Source organism: Ambystoma mexicanum, chromosome 10 (genome assembly GCF_040938575.1).
Source record: "Ambystoma mexicanum isolate Mex_15411 chromosome 10, UKY_AmexF1_1, whole genome shotgun sequence".
Classification (NCBI taxonomy): Eukaryota; Metazoa; Chordata; class Amphibia; order Caudata; family Ambystomatidae; genus Ambystoma; species Ambystoma mexicanum.
Genome location: NC_090932.1, coordinates 610062670 through 610082393, shown reverse-complemented (window position 1 = coordinate 610082393; position 19724 = coordinate 610062670). Strand labels below are relative to the sequence as shown.

The following is a 19724-nucleotide window of genomic DNA, read 5'->3' as shown; positions in this document are numbered from 1 at the left end:
GACATTCTTCAGCAATCGGCACAGTGAAGAATTCATTCCCCAAATCTAACACAGCAAACCAGGTTCCCTCGAACTTCTGCACATTCTCAATCAAAGTAACTGCATCTGGGACTGCAGGGATTAATGGAGGGGTATATTTATTCAACTCGCGATAATCTACAGTCATACAGTAACTTCCGCCCATTTTTTTAACAGGCAAGACTGGGTTATTCCAAGCCATGGTTACGGGATGCAACACACCAGTGTCCACGTATCCTTTAATGGTGTCGGAAATTTCTTTCTGTCCCCCAGAATTCGATATTGTTTCTGCCTTGTAGTGAACGGAACCTGCACCAGAGGCATCTTCAATTTTCCCACCACAATCTGGGTATAAGTCAAAGCACTCACCCCGAACTGATAAAGTTTACCTTCCAACCCAAGAGTTAAACCCTCCAGGATGTCAAATCCAATGATGTATTCAGGTATTGAAACAACTTGGTAAGTGTTCCTTTTGAAACTGCCAATTTTCATATCAATTTTAGTTTGCACGGCAGGGGTCTCTTTTCCCCCACCAAAAAGGTGATTGTGAAATGCCACCCATTAAATCTTGGAGGATTCCCATGTATCAATGAGGCCTCTGCCCGGGTATGAATTAAAGCACAGACCTCTTGAATATTTCCTGATTGCCAAAAATAATTTCACTTTCACATGAGGTCGTCCGTATACCTTAATTTGGGCAGTTGACACCGGAGTTTGGCCACAATCCTGTCCGTACTTGGAAAGGGCATATTTAGACTTATTTCTACCATTGCACTCACTATTTGCCTCAAATCTTCATAGGTCAGCTGAAATTGTGGGGATGTACCTGGAGATTAATCGTCCACATCTTCTACGGGTGGTGCGGAAGGTATCAAATTCCTACTGGGTTTCTACACCCCCTGCCGTTTCACTTGCTTGTACCTCTTTCCCTTCCACCACTCGTTTTTGGTTTAACTTGTACATTTCATGTGTTTCAATTCCATCAATGTCTTCCCATGGCACCCCATCTTTTAGAAGCGCTAAAAATCTATCCTTTCTGGATAACCGCAAGTCTCTGCCATCAAATCTCTTTCCAGGGGTTCACCATTCACTTCGCCCCTCTCGCTCCCGTTCACAGGGTTTATCCTCAGCCTTTTCCCATTCCCCTGAGTTGGCCAATTGACGAATGGCATCATTCAACTCATCTCTCATCCGCTCCGTCAAACCCACTAATGCAAGGGGAACAGTTGGGATGATGGCATTCCTGGCTACCAATCCGATATGTTGGGGTGTGTCTAAATGAATCGTTTCTTTCATAGCATGCTCCCTCACTCTTTGTATGGCCTCACTCAATGTATACCACTTCTCCTCCGCAGGCCAGTCTGAGGTGATCAGATACTTGAGGTTACACCCTTGAGTCACCAGTTGTAATAAAAACATTTGCACTTCTCCCCCATCATGATCACAGGGAGGGCCTACACGTAATTTCCCTTGTATGTGTATCTTCTATGACAAGGGCAAAAACCTACCGGCGTCCGTGGCATCAACCCAGAGACCCGCCGCCCCTCCATCAAATAATCTGACCATCCCAGTTAACAAAGATTCACCAGCCCTCTGTTTCAATCAGCTGATAATTTCCCCAACCTCCTCCTAGGAATAATCCTCTAGCATAGTCAAATCCACCTGCCCCCCCTCTGGGATTGTTGGGATTAGGACCAGCCCACCTGTGTATTACTGGTTTAGCTGTTACACACGCCCGACCAGATTTGGGCCGAGCCACTACCACCGGCTCTGGACCACTCCCTCTGCTGGTACTGTCAAAGACATCCCCATTGATCAGGGTCCCAATCAACCCCATGCGGAGGCATTCACAGTTGCTACCTTTACGGATGTTAACCCTCCCTCTTCGCTTTGGATATTAATATTGAGCAACTCTTACAGCAGCACGCTCAGCAACTAACTGATATTTGTCAGCCTTATCATGATAAAACTTCATTTGAAGGTGCTGCACTAGCGCAATCTGCTTCTCCGCTTCCAGCTCCTTTTCCAACCTCAACACACTTGCCTCTAGCTCCACGTTCTGTTGATGCACCTTTCGGAAAGCATGCAACAGAATCCAACCTCTTCTGCCTAACGCTGAACACTCTTTCCCTTTCTCCACAGGCACTTGTTGCAGGCAGCCCACTACCTCAGCCGGGCTTGCCTCTCCTGTGCTATTATCCAAGGTCTCACTCAGAACTGCACCACATGCCCACGTTTGTGCCACTTTATAATAGGGACTTTTGGTCCACCCTGGGATAGTCACTTAAGGACAGACTCCGCCTGCGGAGCTTCCTGTCTTCCTAAACAGGGAACTCATGATATCAAATCCATGTTTCGCGTCCCTATCAACAATACCACAAAACACCAATCTTTCTCGTCAAATATTCACAAAAGCAATATTGCCTCGCAGAGTCCATTACATCAAATATGTCAGTTTGGCAGGGCTTCTTTGGCATCAATAGCAACAGAAAGAACCTTCTCACAGTGCCAAATGTTTTGCTTTTCAAGGCGCATATAAGGGCCTCGGATTTCTGCACCCTCTTACCCCAACCAGTAGCAAAAATGTGGACTCAGACAATAAAGCACACGTGGACTAATGGTTAGAAAGATAACATAAATGGCTCGTTGTAGGCCCTTTATTCACACCCAATAAACATACATATAACTAACACATAACACTTATAGATGATTATACATCTGCATAGAGAAAATACATCACCGTAGCATCAGCCGCAGAAAACACCTTCATCTCGGCCTCCTCAACACTGCTTAGTCCCAAAAGCAGGTAGGCATAGAGATCATTCGTGCTAACAGGGTCTGGAGCGGAGCGTCCTCCCTCTCAGCGAGACTTCATGAACCGGAGGTGCAGTTCTATCTCCTTCCACTGATAAATATCTCAGCTCTTTATTGGGATGAATCCCTGTCCCTTCATGGTTGCATCTGCCATCGGCCAAAGAGCAGACAGCAAGCATTGGGAGTACAGAGTGGAAAAATCCAGATAGAAGTGGAAAAACCCAGCTTCTCTCTCTCGTCTCTGTTCATAGCACCCCTTATCGCTGCACCTGTGTAGCCCCACTCCCTCCTGAGCTCGTCCTTTAGTAGAGGAGACAACAATCATTCCTTCCCGCTAGCTCATCTGAGATCATCCTGATCTTGCAACCATTTGCAAAATTCACGTTTACTTACTGAGCCCATGAAATCGCAGGCTTTCTTTGTGGTGATGGAAGTGAATGTCCAAAATGGCCTCGCACCAGCGCCATGTTGTTTGGTTTATTTTTGCACACGCACTACATCTACTAAGAGGCAAATATTCAGCATCAGGTGTAGGGCCAGGATACAGTAAACCTGACCAAGGAGACTGAAATGATGGAAGCTCAATACCATATAGTAAATTATAAATTGATTTATTTTAAGTTAAGGGATAAGCCCACTGGCTCTCTCATGGCACAACCGAATGCTCCTGTACATTGCTTTATGCATCTTTCTTCCCGTGTTCCACATTCCATGTTCCATCCTCCTTGGGGAGAAGGTTGACACATTGAACGTGGAACCAGAGATGGTTACAATAAGATGCTATACATTGCAATGAGATACTATAGAGATCATACTTCACATATCTCAAATGAAAGATATCAGGCAGAATGCGAGGGTCAGGTGACAATAATATGAGTTCCTGGAGAAGGCGGTTAACTTGTCACTCCACCGAAACATCAGGCTAGCAAAATGGGGTTGTTAGGATCCCTGTGCAAGTCTTTTCCAGTTCAGGAGAAATTCAACTTGTTTTTTTTGAGACGTAGACCATGTTTTGAAGAATGTGTGTATAGCAGCACTTTGGTGTTTCGAAGAATCGCAAACACTTGGGGATAGACCAGGAACGCACTCTCGGTTCTGTTTTAGATTGATGTGGTTTAGGAAATTTTTGCATTATATTAATGTTTGTCCTTTTCTAATTAAATAATTTATTTTTGAAACTGTACAATTTTTGTAATAATTGAATTTTCAGCCAATAATGTGCCAAGACAATAGGTATGAATTAACTTGACACATCGTTTCGGAAGGCTGAGAAAGAATAATATAAATAAAAAGGAAAAACCTAAATTTGAAAAATGTAAAATATGCACCAATAAATAATGACGTTGTTTTTTTCATTAATTGAAAGTAACTAAACAAACAATTGAAAAAAATGCATTAAAATACTGTAGGGTACACCTTTGTTAAAAAGTAGTGGGAAGGGTGAAAAATGTGTGTATATTTGTGTGTGTGTGGGAGAAAAGCATTGAGTGTGGGGTGTAAGTAGGGGGTGGGGAAGGTATACGGGTTGGTGGGGCAGGACAAGGGCATTGAGTAACATTGTAAAAATATTGATGAGAAAGGGCAGTTATTATGGAGCCAACAACCCCATTGGATTATATGTGTAAGGCCCTTCCGTTGTATCCAGATAAGATTCTTAAATATCATAGGGAAAGGTGTGCGTAAACAAAGGGAAGTGATGTTTAAGCCATGGCCAGAACAGGGAACAGACAATAGAGAGATACTAAGTCACATGTATACATTTTTAACAGCTAAATATAAGGGAAGAAAATAAAAAAGGAAGGAGGTATTGGAATTGTGGAAAATGGTCGAAAATTTATAGGATTGTCCCACCGATTTATTCTAAAGCAGCATGTGAGGCGACTGCCTCATGTAGTACTATTACTACCATGGTTACTGTCCCGAGCGCTGCTGTGGCCCTTATAGAAACAGACAGGTGTACACCATTAGAATGCTACCCTATGCATGCTGCATCAGGATAGACAAACCCTATGTATGCCCCATTGCCTACTACGACACCCCCACCACCCACGTTGGCAAACTATCAGAATATTCCCAATCCCAGAGCGTCGGCCGCTGGGAGTGGTAAAGGGTCTGAGGTAGAGGATACCAAACCACAAAAAGAGCTGGTAGATGCATTAAGGCAGCTGGAAGGTGAATTAGCACAATTAAAATTAGTACGACCAGAGAGACAATGGGCACCTGGAGGGGTGAATGAATGGAGAGCAAGGGACATTTTGTTTCCTATTGATACTACAGTTATCAAAGATGTACACATAGAAAAAGAATGTGAAGATAGGAGTCAAGAGGCGGGTGTGGATTATATGAGGGCAAGATTGGTGGAGGAATATGATTATACACATGAAGAGGAAGAGGAGTGGGATACAGTAGATGAACTGGAAGAAGCAGAGCAACCACCTGTAATATCCTCACAATTTGAACATTTGGGGGGACCCAGGTTATGTAACAGGTTTGGGTGAAGGGCAGTGGCTAAGAGATCGGTGTTGAGAAAGAAAAAAGTTGTGAAGACAGTAGAGGCACAGTTTCCGATGTTGCAAAAGGGCCCAGGAAGAGCACTGTATATCCCTTGGGCGCACATGGAAAAAATAACCTTGTAAAGACACTCATGTCCCTTACAGCCAGGGCGGGCAAATGTATATGCGCATTCAAAAAGCACACAGCTGGGACTACTTTAGCTGTAGGTGACTTGAAAAGTAAGTTTGTGTCGGTCCGGGTAGACCAGGCTGATGACATATGTATTAAAGCAAGGTATCAGGGTGTAAATTGGGGCGACGATAGCCATGACAGAGCATATTTTAACGACATCCAGATGCAAGTATGCGAGGGGTTGTGGTGTGCATATCAAGACAACACCCGATCTTCAGTCGATTATGCAACAAATAATGCGTGACAATGAGAATCTGGCCCAATACATATTACATAAACAAGAAATGTGGCAGCCTGGAGATAGGGGGTTCATGGGATCGAGCGATTCCTTTGTCCTATTTCGTGGTTAAGAGGGCTCCCGAAAGAGGTACAGAAGGCACTTGACAAGATAGCGCGGTTTGAGACAAAGGGTTGGGTGGAAATTTAGTCTATTCTTATCCACCATTGTAAACAGTTGAGAGAAAAAGAGAAGGAAACAGCACATCGAGCGCAAGCAGATGACGTACAAATAGTTCAAAAGAAGTTAGCAAAGGTTGCATTGGAGGATGATGTAGCAGCAGTGCAGACAGAAGCATCGGCCGACCTTAGGACGCTTCAAGCGGATGCACACACAGCACCCGGGTAGGGCGGAGAGAACGGGTGCACAGGTGGGTACCAACCTCAGTACCAATCGGGGTTTCCAGGGGTTTTCAATGGGGCCCGTTACCCCACTGGTTGTTTGAGAACTGAGAAAAGGAAGGAGAAATAATATTGGAAGTGTGTGCGTCCTGTGAAATCATGATACAGTATAGACATGTGGTATGCCCCGTGTTGCTGGTAGGGACGGCTCCTTCATTCAACTCTGCAGATCTGGCTATGGTTCCTGACAAATTGTGGATGAGCAATCCACATGATGTGGGACTCTTAAAAAGCGTCACGCCGATATGCATCACTCTGAAACCCGGCGGTGTGTTGCTGTGAGTAAAACAGTATGCCCTGTCGAAAGGCAGCAGAGGAGGGTATTTATGACACCATTATGGCCCTTTAATATCAGGGCTCTATGGTACCTTCAAATTCACCCTGTAACATGGCTATCGATCTAGTGAAGAAATTGAAAGTAGCTAGTTGGAGAATGATTCAGGATCAAACCCTCTTAATTACATTGTAATTAAGAGGCAGAGTTCCCAGTGGTTCCGTACCCTGCTGCAATATTGTGTAATATACCTGTGGAGACCATCCATTTCATTGTAGTGGATTTGAGGAATGTTTTTTTTCTCAATGCCCTTGCATCCTGATTCGAATATATTAGGCTCCCTCAATGGAACTGTGAGTCCCTGAGTATTTGAAACAGGGTGCTACCTTAGGATTTAGGCAACATCTCTGTCCCTGGTACCATAATCCAATATGTGGATCACTTGTTGGTATATAGTAATACAGAGTGCCGATGCAGGGAAGACTGTATAGCGTTGTTACAATTGTTAGCCAACAAAGGCTACAAGGTGGACAGAGCAAAATTGCAATATTGTCAGCAGGAGGTGGTGTCCGTGGGATAGTTGATTTGCGCGAATTGGAAAAGGTAACCTCAGGGCAAGCAGCAGAAATGCATGCCACACCACAGCAAATGACAGTGAAGGATATGCAGAAATGTATTGACCTTTGTAATTATTGTAGAGCATGGAATTTTGATTACACGTCATAAACGAAAACATTGCTTCAGGCCCTCAAGGAAGCGCAACGTACAACAAATACGATCATCTGGACTGATGAAATGGTTGCCTCATTTCAGAAGCTTAAAGATGTCATTTCCACTGCCCCAGTATTGGCTAATCCTGATCATACGCAAGAGTTTGAATTCTTTTAACATTCCATGACTGCTGAACTGACACAACACAGCAATATGGGGCACAAACATTTGGCCTATTAGTGGCATGCTAGATTCTGTCATGCAAGGACAGTTCCCGTGTGAACAAGGGTTGGATGCTTCTGAGTTCACTATCGAGAAGTCTGCAACAATTGTCATGAGTTCCCTAACACGAAATGTCGAAGATGCAGTTTTTGCGATACTAGAGAGATCCAAATCCACTTTGACCACGCAAAGGGCTATGACAGTGAATCCAGCTACCTTTTTTATTGAGCCCATTATTGACCATGATGAGGGGCATTATTTTGTCACCTATGAAGGCCCAGAGGATGGTATTCCTAAAGGTCCATGACCTTGATGACCCTTTCATTGACAGATCATCAAATGTTGACCAGGATATGGGTTAGTGACATACTGGAGTGGCGGTGGTGGGTCTCGTTGATGGAGAATGTGAGGTTATCTTGCAGCGGAGACTGCCAGGTCATTATTCAGTACAAGCAGAAGAAAGGATTGCTCTCGTAGAAGTGCTTGAGGCAGCACAGGGATGTCGAGTATTGATATATTCAGACTCGGCATACGTCACGATTGTCCACTCAGGATTGTCTAGATGGATGAGGAGAGGGTTTAGTGGAGCAGATATATATCTCCCGTACAACATGCAGCTTTGTTGGATAGATTGCCACGCTCACACAAACTATGCTTGCCGCAATAGTAAAGTGCACCACCTACACAAGCGGCATAGACTTTGTCTCCCTCACTAACAAAGTGGCAGACACCATGGCAAAACAGGCTGCTTATTTACCAGTCCGAGAGATACCTGCGCATCCAACATTTAATAATATACAGCTTCAGTTGATGGTGTCATAGATGGCCCTCTGTGTTACAGAAATTATTGAGATACAAGGCTACGTCCCACAAAGTGAGATGTTAGTATGGCAAACGAGAGGGTGTGCACAATCCCCAACTGACTTGTTGTGGATGCAAATGAGTAAGGGGAATGCCATGATGTCTCAAGCACTGGTGTTGGTGCCCTTTGACCAGCTCCACTACCCCACCCATATATCTTAACAACATATTGCTGCAGATATTCAGGAAGATTGGTATGTGCCTAATATTCAAGAGTTGTTATCTTTGTTTACATCCAATTGTGTGATGTGCCAGACTTATAGCACAGGACAAACTTTGAAGACTTTAAAAGACACCCTGCAGTGCCATATTGGACCATTTTGCGATTTACATATAGATTTTGCTGATATGGGAGAGAGATGTAACTCTTTTTGGTACTTGATAGTGATTGTTTGTCCTTTCTTCTATTGGATTGAGGCTGGACCATGTGCGCATCCTGATGCCAAATCAACCACCAAGTTTTAGGCAGACAAATGTTTCCCCAATGGGGAGTGTGCACTACTCTTGGAAGTGACAACAACACTTGCTTCTTCAATGAGCTGTTTAAGAATATTACGGCACTTTTAGGAACTAAGGACAAGCTGTGTTCCATTCATCACCCTCAGGCCAACGAAATTGTGGAGATTATGAACAGTCTGCTCAAAACAAAATTATACAAGTTGTGTGCGTCACTGAAAAGGAATTCAGTACATGGTCTCCCCTTGGCATTTTTCAATTTAAGAACTCAGCCCTGTAGGGAGCATCACCTCTGCCCTCACGAGATTGTGATGGGAAGATGTATGCACATGCCTCTAACTACTATACAGAGTGTTTCAGATGCTCACAGGGCTGCGTCGATCCTGGGGGATGAATTCCACTTGTATTTGACTCAGTTAACCAAGTGTATTAAATACCTTTCTAAACAGATTGCTCCACGGAGATCGGAAGACACTGATAACAGTGATGCACCGGAATCTGCGAGCGCACCACAATTACCATTGTTTCCAAATGACAAGGTGTATATTAAGAATTTTGTGAGAAGATGGAGTGAGCCCCATTATAATGTCCTGTAAAATTTAGTATATGCTACTCCCCTTGCTGTATAAGTAAAGGAATTGCGGTACTGGGTACTGTGACTAAAGGTTTTTGGGTTATTGTTAATGTTTGATGAATTTAGGTTTTTCATTCACAGCAGTATTGTTTGAAATATTTGTTGTTCTTACTCTTTGGAGTTTTCTTGCATCATGTTTATTCAACTAAACAAAGATTGTTGCACAAGATAAAAAAAATGTGTATTTTGATTGTATTTGTAGTACATTCTTATATCCGCTTATGTGTGGGTTTGCTTTACATTGTTTATATATATATTTAGTGTCATTATATGGGTAAGCCATGTAAAGGAGAGATGTGAATGCAGTAGTATTACCACAAAGGAATGTACATATGTTGACATTTTTGATATATTTTTTGAAGCCCCCACACCAAATGATGAATATTTAACCACAGTGGTAAATTTTAAGCAATTGAAGATACAGGATACTTTATTATGGGATTTAAACGTATGACTGAAAAGGGGCTTGGAGGAGGAAAGCGAATATGACCAGTACAAGCGAATAGTGATTGATACTATGTCCAATGTGCACCTCCCGGAGTTCAACAATGTATGGTACAGTTATATGAACTCGGTGGGGAAACAGAGGTACAACGGGAAATGCTATGTGTGCTCACTCCGCCACCACATGTTGGGAGTACCCAAAATAGTAGTACCTCCAGAGATATTTCCCTTATAGGCTCATTGTCTGGTACACTTAACAATGAGTCGGGTTCAAAGTCTGTTCCAAAGGCACAAAGTACAAGTTGTACTAAAGAACAAAGATGAAGGGAAGTGTGCAAAAGACAGCAGTGCCCTCAATGCAAGCCTCGGCGTATGTTGAAATTGGATTGAATATTATTTATATCGAACAGGGTTCGGAGAAGAAGTTATATGGAACATAAATAAGAACTGTTTCAAAATATGGTCTTTACATATATCTAAATTAACATGGATTGAAGCACATAAAACACAGGTAAAAGTGCAAGCAAGGGATGGATATCTGTTTTGCTCTCAAAGGCATGGAACTGTTCCTGTAGGCACTAACACTAAGTGTAATAAGACGTTGTGGATTCGGACTCCGCCGAAGGAACAGCAGCATTGATGAACATGTACTGGGTATGCGGTCAACAAGCATACCTGCACCTTCTACCCTTTTGGTGAGGCACCTGTGCATTGACTACCATGCCCTCTAGTGGTGCCAGAAGTACACTTGACTATAGTGTCCGAACTTGAGGTGATGCAGTCAATTTCACCACCTATCAAACCCCACAGGTGAAGAAGAACAAGTGGTTGGTGAAGTTAAGAAGGAAGACCTCAAACTATCTGGTAGAAGAATCGTCCGAACTGCTTAAAGCAATTGCAAAAAAGTGCTGGTTGTACACCAAAACAGGAAACCAGGCTGCAGTGAATGTTAAGTGGCTGCAGATCGTTTGGTTGGAAGCAATCCAACTGGTGAATGACGCTGAACAAGCCCTCCATGCTATTAAAAGTGAACTGAATGCGATCCGGCCGGCTGATGACACTTCAAAATAGATACATTCTAAATCTCTTAATGACGATGGAGGGGGTGTGTGCAAGCAGATTGGGTTGTCATGTTGCAAGTACCTACCCCAAAATGACATGGAGAATGGGTCCCCGATGCATATCATAGTGGCCTTGAACAAGTTGAAGACCAGAATGGTAAACGAAGCAGGAGAGCAGTCTGAAGATTGGTTTGACAAGTCATTCTCATGGGCGCCGTTCTGGCTTGGGGCACTGGTGAAGTTGCTGGTTCCGATTGTGGTGTTCCTGTTTGTGGTGTTTTGCACATGCTAGATGATGCTTCAGTGTTATGTCAAGAGTATCCTGAGCAGCGCAAAAACGATGGTCTCGATTGTGGCAAGAGTGGCTCTCCCAGGCACAAAAGAAGGGCATGCTCAAATTGAGGATTTGAATAAACCACACATGATTAGGGTTGAACAGCCCCTTCACCCCTTGAGAAAACCAATGTCATGCCCACCAGATTCCAATAACTATACTGATCACTGGGTAGATTTAGCAGGTGATGGGGATTGCATATATCTCACATGTACTTCAGAAAAGTATTCACAAGATGGAGGTAGTTTGTGCCATGTACGTAGAGCATTGTTCCCAAGCATGAAGCGGATCGACACAGAGATAAGTTAGTTAATGAAGGATTTACTAAAGGGGGGAATGTTGGGATGCATGTCCAGACCACCACCCCTCCTAGATGATTTAACTGCAAAAAATGTATTTGATTATGGAAATGAGCACAGGACGGTGTAGGGGGCATGCAGGGTGTTATGGGCAGTGGTGATTACTGGGAATAGGAAAACCATTAAAAGGAAAAGGTTGATAAGCAACATCATGATTCAATCATTTAGGCTATGGTATGCTTATACACATGACAATCATAGCACAAACTAACATTGCTAACATCACATTTATGAGTAGGCCTGAATCCGTGTAGGCTGTGTTTTATAGACAACACAGAACAATGAGGCCCCTTTTCTCGTCTCACCATTGCATCCCTATTCCCAGGCACAACAAAGAACACACACAGGTCTCCACATCAGTTAAGGTCTTCGAACTAATTAGGTAGAAATGTGTGTAGCCGAAGAAGTGAAGAGCTGTGGCTTTCCACAAAGGTTGTAATCCTGAGAACAAAGGCAGAGGTCTTGGGATGCCAAAAGATGAACTAAGATATATGACGTTGATGACCGCCAGAATGATGGTCACTCCATTTGAACTACCAGATATGCAGGGAAATAGGCTCTAAATCCATTATGAGCTGGACTCATTAGTGGGACACTAAGTGTACTCTTGGGGAGGGGGAAATGATAAAGAGGGAAACAGAGAACAACATGATCTACGGTTTGTGACAGGGAGAGCTACTGAATGATGGCCATAGAGTGGGGAGGGCTTGATGGGGGCGCCAATGTGTCTGGAATGAGAAAACAGCTGCTTTGTCCGGAAACAGCTGCTTTGTCTGGAAGGACCAGGCTGACCTCGAAGAATCCCACTGAGTTCATATTGATAACCAGGTGCAAGGTAGGGTGGTGCCAGTTGATGTTAACCAATTACTTTGCAGCATTCCATTAAGGACGCAGACATTACTCTTGTGTGGTGAAGATGAGCGAACAGACAGCGGAACCAATTGGAGAAAGGGCTATGTGTAATCATTAGCATGTAAATAGGTGGCAGTCAATGAGGGTGAGGGATTAACACTGTATATCGATTATGTCATGAGTGACGGTCTGTGTGTTTAAAACCCAAATCTTGCATGAAAGATGTCAGAGTGCACTGTGGCAGTGGATTCATAATACACTAACACCTTTTTCTTTTGAATACAAAATAAAACTCTTATCTTTCACAAAAACAGGTACACCAAGTCTTTCTCCCTAGCGGTTTGTATTTTCTTGGTCTGATCATTGGGAGTTTTCCTACACAACTAAGCACTGTGACAAAGAGGAGTTGGATTGGGTAATTCTTGATATGGTTAATCACAGTGCAATGTTTGCCTATGCTTCAATCCAATCAGTCCCTTTAGGGGCAATAACGAAAGCAATAGTATCCAATAATGCAGGCTGCACCAGACTGTAATGGCCACCATCCTGATTTAAAATGGCCTTTGACAAAGCAGAATAGACCATTATCATTTAGTGCAGTCTGTAGTCTTAGGTATTTTTAATATTAACACCTGTGCCTAATCGAGCATGCTGTCACAAGTGAAAACTGAAACCTAGCTCAGCATGTCTGCTACAAAAAGAAATTTGAGAGCACATGGAGGGCAATAGTGAACAAAAGAAAGGCAAGTTACAGTTTATTTTTTTTATGTAGGGGATCCCCAGTAGAGCTGATGACTCGGGGGTGAACAGCTAACAGAATGCTCAGAATTAAGCAATCTTATTGACTGATACAGTCACCAGGTGTAGGGGTATGGGTAGTAACTAGTGGTGTTGATTAGCTCAATGGTCAAAGCTATTAAAACTTGAATGTGCAAGTGCTGTCCCCAACACCCTTGATTTGCTCCTGACTTAGTCATCAGTCTGTTGAGATTGTCACCTGCATACCTGAACCTTTAGTTACAGACTGCATTCTTGGAAAACCAACTGGCTCTCTGCCTTTCAATAATCGTATACATTAGAGATTTTCATGCAGGCCTAAAATTAATGGATGTCTACAGAATACATCTCGGTTTTGACCCTGATCAAAAGCAGATTGATTCCAGGCAATTCCATTAGTAACCCCCTCGGGGGTGTTGCTAGGTCTGTAAAAAGATCTGGTGCTATGCTAATGTCGGGACTGTCGGGACTGTCGGGACTCGGGACTATCTAGACTTTTGATTGTAGTCCTTGAGATTCTATCTGGGGCTACAACCAAAAGACCAGGGGCTATAGCTCCCTCAGCCTCCCACTAAGAGGGTTATCCCTTCTGCAAATTGTACTTTCAGGCTTTGTATACTTTTTCATGAGACGCAGGGGTTAATGGAAAGAGTAACTTCGCGTTTACTCTTTCCTACTCTTTTCTCCTTCCTTCCATCATATAAAGGTTTCAAATGTGTGGGTTTGTGAGTTTGTGGCTTTGCATATGTTCCCTGTACAATTCCACACCGTTCCACCAGTCTGCACCAAATTTTGCACAGTCACCTATTAGGACTCTCTGGACATTACTGGCTACATAACGTCTGGACACCCCACCCCTTTCCCTGGATTTCAGCAAAAGACTCTGGGTTTGTGGCTTTGCGTATGTTCCCTATACAATTCCACACAATTTCACCAATCTGCACCAAGTTTTGCCCAGTCACCTGTTAGGTCCTGTCTTGTTTCTACTGTGAATAGTACACAATGCTGGCAGGTACGCATACACGGAATGAGCAATACACATAAGCCACGATGTGGCAATGAAATGCAGGAGACACAGAGAGGTTCAACCTTCTATATTCCTCTGCATCTGCGAACTGCCAAGCGCAGGATTGTCCTTTGCATGTTTGAGCATTGTGCATGCTCATTGGCTGCTGCTCTTTATGACAGAGCTCACAGCTCCATTAACTGCGACCTCCCCAGGACACCGCAGGTCCCTGCGGACATTACTAGCTGGATGACATTTGGACACTGCACCCCTTTCCCTGGATTTCAGCAGAAGTGAAAATGTGTGAGTGGGTTTGTGGCGTTGCATATTTTCCCTATGCAATTCCACAATGTTTCACCAATCTACACCACATTTTGCAGAGTCACCTGTTAGGACCCTCCAGACATTACTGGCTACATGACATTTGTACACCCTACCCGTTTCCCCAGGATTTCAGGAAAAGTTAAAATGTGTTTGTGGGTTTGTGCCTTGATGAAGTGTTGTTCCTTATACAATTCCACACCGTTTCACCAATCTGCACCAAATTTTGGGCAGCTACCTGTACCTATGAGGGAATGAAATCACAGGGAACGCTGGGTATATCAGCTAGTTTAATAAAACATGAGGCTCCTACATTAGGGCTGCCGTGTGGGGGACAAAATGGAGGGTGGCATTGAAGGAATGCATGAGAACAATACTCTTTTGATTTGTTTGGATTCCCCTGTGATCCCTGCAATGCAGTTGAATGAGCAAACACAGATGGGATGGGATGGTCCTAAAATAAAAAGGTAAGCCTTTGATCAGAAACATGGCTTTTAGTTCTGTGCCACTGACATGTTCTTCTTACATTCAGGCTTCATGCATTCTAACAGCTGCTTCAGAGCGCAATGGAATTCAGTGGTACCAGGACTGGACTGGGAACCAAAACAGTACCTGGATTTTCTTTACAAAGTGGTCCCATAATACAACATGCAAGCGAAAATAGCATATACAGTGTGTGTGTTGCATGCAGCAATAGAAAATATTCTGAGTGCGCTCAGAAAAGAGGCTCATGGTGCCGAGGCCAACCGGGAAATCTCCAGACACAAGACCAGTCCACCACTGAGTGGTACGGTTCATTAGTTTTTAAATATTGCTTAGTTTACAATGCTTTTTTAAAAAAAAAATCTGTAGTACCATTATGTTTAAATATAATCGAAGAGTGCTAGGTCACTAAAATGAGTCGTAACCATCAATATTTTCTTGGTAAGTTTTAAACTCTCACATACATCCCAGAATAAGATGAATGATGTCTCTTTACTAGGATACAACGTCTCTCTCATCCTCCAAGGGAGGAGGTGGTGCAGGAGGAGGAGGATCTGGAGTTTTCAAATCTGGCTGGCTGTATAAAGGGAATTTTAACAGCACCGTGAACAACAGCATCACTGTTCGGGTAAGCGGACAATGCTGCTCTGTCTGCATGCCTATATTTATGCCACATTCTCCAAAGTCATAGAATAGCTGTGCTTGCTTTGCAGTAGCTAATTTACAAACCGAAAACAGACTTAATCAACTCTTCTGCAATCCTCTTACATAATGCGTGAATGTACTGCGGGCGCAAATGCTTATTTTACTTTAAATACCGGAAGTGATTGAAATCCCAGTGCGGAATCTCGTACACAATAACATTTTCTATCATTTTCTTTCAGTCTTTTAAAAAACGCTACTTCCAGCTGACAAGGCTATCAGATAATTCATTTATCATGAATTTTTACAAAGATGAAAAAATTTCTAAGGAACCAAAGGGGTGTATTTTTTTGGATTCTTGCACTGGAGTGATACAGGTAAGCACAGAAGTCAAAGAGGTTAGGAAGTTGGCTCTTACTATTTTATTCTTGAAATATATATTATCGTTGCTTGTTGGAATCAAGGAAAAGAAAAGCAAAGATATGTATTGAAGTCATCATGAAGACAGATTCTAAGGCTATAAAAATGTTTCCCTATTTTCAATTGCAAAACACACATTGGCCCTCATTACAACTCATGCGGTAAGGGGTTTACGGCGCCGTAAACAGCGCCGACCCTTACCGCCTGAGTACGAGGTCCCTTAGCGCCATGGCGGACTTAACACCTGCTTTTAGCAGGTGTTAAAATCCATGGCGCTAAGGGACCATGGAGTTAATTACGCCACCGTAATTTACGGTGGCGTAATTAACGCCTTCCCCACTCCCATTATGCCCTATGGGGCAAAAATGGGAATGGGGAAGGGTAAATGGGGATTGGGGACTTACCGCCCCGCCAACGTCGGAATGGGGCGGTAAGTCCGCCAACCACCATGGCGTAAACGTAGATTACGCCATGGTGGTAAAGTCACGGCCCAGGCGGTAACTTACCGCCTGGGTCGTAATGAGGGCCATTGTCAGAATGCCACCATTTAAATGCTCAATTACAGTGTTGTGATTTGCCTAGCACCAGCTCATTCTATACTCATTCTTTTCTGTTAATTGCATCTTCCTTTCTTATTTATTTTATTTATTAGACATGTGTATGGCACCTATACATAAGTGTTTCCAGGCGCCACAAGGCATGATGGAGTGGACGGGGGGACTTGGAGTCACAAAAGTAGAGCAACTAAAACGGTTCTATTGGCCTTGTGACAATCCTACCGTGCAAGTGCATGACAAGGTCTTAATTGCAGTGAGGAGGGTGTAGAGGGAGAAGTGCAGGAGTAGGGTGCCCGTAAGGGTGGGAGGGCAAGCACTGGGTGGGCCAAGGCAGGAGGTGCCAGGCAAAGAGGGGTGGGATTTTTTTATTTTATTTTATTGTGCATTTGTTAGGCAATTATCCAGTAAGTCAATTCTGTTTCAAAGTGCCCACAGGGCAACATGGAGGGAACATGGGACTGAAAACAATGATTACAGTGGAAGACAAAAGGTGAACCTACTATGCCTTGTGATTATTCAGAACGTGCAAGTGCAGCGATAAGAGGGGAACTGGGGAGTGTGGGGTACGTTTTGGAATGTCCGTGCTCATGGGTGAGCAGCAGCTCAAGTGCATAGTATGGTAAGTGCTATGCGGCCTGGAGCCACATTGTGTAGAAAGTGCAAGCCTACAGGATTGAGGCCTGTGGGTGTCGAGGAAAGTGCCCAGGTAGGCAGAGGCTGGGGCAATTGGGTGTGGGATGCCAGGTCCCGGAAGGGATGCATATGGGCCCTGGCGATCAATCACAGCAACAATGAGTTTAGCAGAGGAGGCACAAAGGGAAGGAGGTGGTGAAGAGGAATTTGAGCTCAAGACAAAGAGAAAGGGGGAGGCTGTTCCATAAGAGGGAGCCAGCTGAAGGGTGATCGGTCTCCGGCCTTCTGTTTAGTTAAACGCTTTACACACAGAGAGTTGGAGCCAGAGGACCGCAGAGGCCAAGAGGGAGAGTATTTAGGAAGAGAAAGTTGCAGATAGCGTGGTCCCAACCCCCAGACAGCCTTGTGGATGATGCAGAGGAATTTGAATTGAATCCGTGCCACAACCAGGAGCAATTGAAGAGTTTTTAGGGCAGGAGAGATGCAGTCCCTAGGCTTAAGGCTAAAGATAAGTCTTGGTGCCCTATTCTGGATTAGCTGCAGGGGTCGTTAATTGGAAGAAGGTAGATTCAGGGGAAGGCTATTGCAGTAGTCAAGCCTAGAGAGAACCAGGGCTCCGGTAACATTGAGCCTCTGCGGGAAGGAAGAGTTGAAAGTGGAACTTCTTGGAAATGTCCTGAGTGTGAGGTATAAGAAAGTGTTGTGAGCACAAGGGTTTCCTCAATTTTTTAAGGGGGCTGTGGTATGTGAGGAGAGATACAGCAGAAAAAAACATACATATACCACTAGCTACCCACCTCTAACACACCGAAAGGTGGCTACTTGTCAGAAATTTACCTCACAGTAGGAATTTCATAGGATTATATCTCCCACCATAGACAAAGAAATGTGTTTAGCATATTTTAATTATTATATCAAACAACATGGTAAAACAACATAAAAAACCTATTTCCAGCGTTCGTTATTTGTAGAAACACAAATGGGCGGAAGAAGCAGACACTAAAACATTTGCAATGTACAATTTGCGTGATGTTAGTAATGGTGTATTTTGATCGCATTTTCAATTATACAACAACATGGTATAATAGCGTCAACATTTGAATCTGTTTCTAGGGAGAAGGACAACACTGTTGCAGTTTAAAGCTCGTCAGTAAAGTCCAACGCCCCGTCTTCAGGACACCATAGGTTAAAGAAACACGTTACACTGGCAACATGGCACCTATGTGTCAGTGTAGTGACCTAAAAAGATAAATAAAAATTGTTTTTCTCAAACATGATAAAAACGGTGATGGTGGTGTTTGTGTGCGTACAAAACAAGTAGCCAGGTTGCTAACCTTAAAAGTGATTTCTTTTGGTGTGATGGGCAAAGTGATTGCATGAATCAATTTAATTGAGGCGGCAGACCAGTCCGTCTTAAGAATTCAAGCTGTAAATCAATACGTACATTTATTTAGATTTTTGTTGAAACAAGTAACTTATTGAACCAACAATAGTTACATTTTGATATATGAATCAATCATATTTACCACTTTATATGTAAGACAGGGATTTTTGTTTCAAGTCCTGCAGAGAAATTTCAGTAGTGTACCGAGTTTCTATGGTATTCCGGATACTACATGTCCCATAATGCATCATGGAATCTAAAAGAAATGCAAAAAGCCTTTCAATTTCACAGGTTTCACCTGATTTGCGTTTCTTTCAAGCATTTAAGTTGCAGGGAGTAACACTTACTTGGCCATAATGATCCCCAAGGCTGTCTTGCATTGTTATATATTGGGTTAGATATTTTAAACCGCTCGCATGTCAGTGAATGGCTCTGTGTGGGAGACAAAGGCACCAGAGAGTACAATTAGACTCTCTGTACGTTTCTGAGCAACAATCAAGTGTGGCATGGATTTCAAAGCAGGCTTACCTGTCGTGTGTGCATTCGCCTTCACAGAATCGCTTTACCCCGTTGCTTTTTCCTTGGTTGAATACTGGTGTAAGCCAAATGTATTTCGTTGACATCGAAAGAGGACTGCCAAGACCAGTCCATTTGTGTGTGTAATAGAGGAAGGACTTTCCTCAGTATTAGAAAGGGGTCGGCCATTTTTGAGTGTATATGGATCCTATGAAGGTATACTTAACACTGCAGTAAATAATGATCTGCTTGCTAGTTCTCAGTAAGGGGGTATGTATAGTGTGTCAATTACATTTTTTCTTACAGAGCAAATTTGTGCACACAATGGTTATGCATTATATGACAATTTTAGACAAGTCATCACCCTCCAGCAGACATGATAGACATAAATGGCAATGAGATCATATTTCATTAACCCCCCACTGGTTGTCTGAGCTATTAGTGGATAAACAGACTCCACTCTACGGCAATATTTAGACCGGACTGGACTGTATTGAGATTATAAATCAATTTTTGCTCCATTTTTTTAAGGAACAGATCCCTATTCCCTCCCCGTGGGTGAGCTTTAGATGTCTCAATAAC

The 19724-nt window shown here is 43.3% G+C and overlaps 1 protein-coding gene across 5 annotated transcripts in view; it reads left to right on the top strand.

Annotated features, from left to right (window-relative positions):
• The window catches only part of DOCK10 (dedicator of cytokinesis 10), a 2208289-nt gene that overhangs the window by 669881 nt on the left and 1518684 nt on the right, over positions 1-19724 (top strand). For all 5 annotated transcript variants that reach the window (XM_069618176.1, XM_069618179.1, XM_069618177.1 and 2 more), the window contains exons 6-7: positions 15490-15618; positions 15875-16009. In XM_069618176.1, the coding sequence (XP_069474277.1) occupies positions 15490-15618; positions 15875-16009 (264 nt within the window). The remainder of the gene's footprint in view (positions 1-15489; positions 15619-15874; positions 16010-19724) is intronic.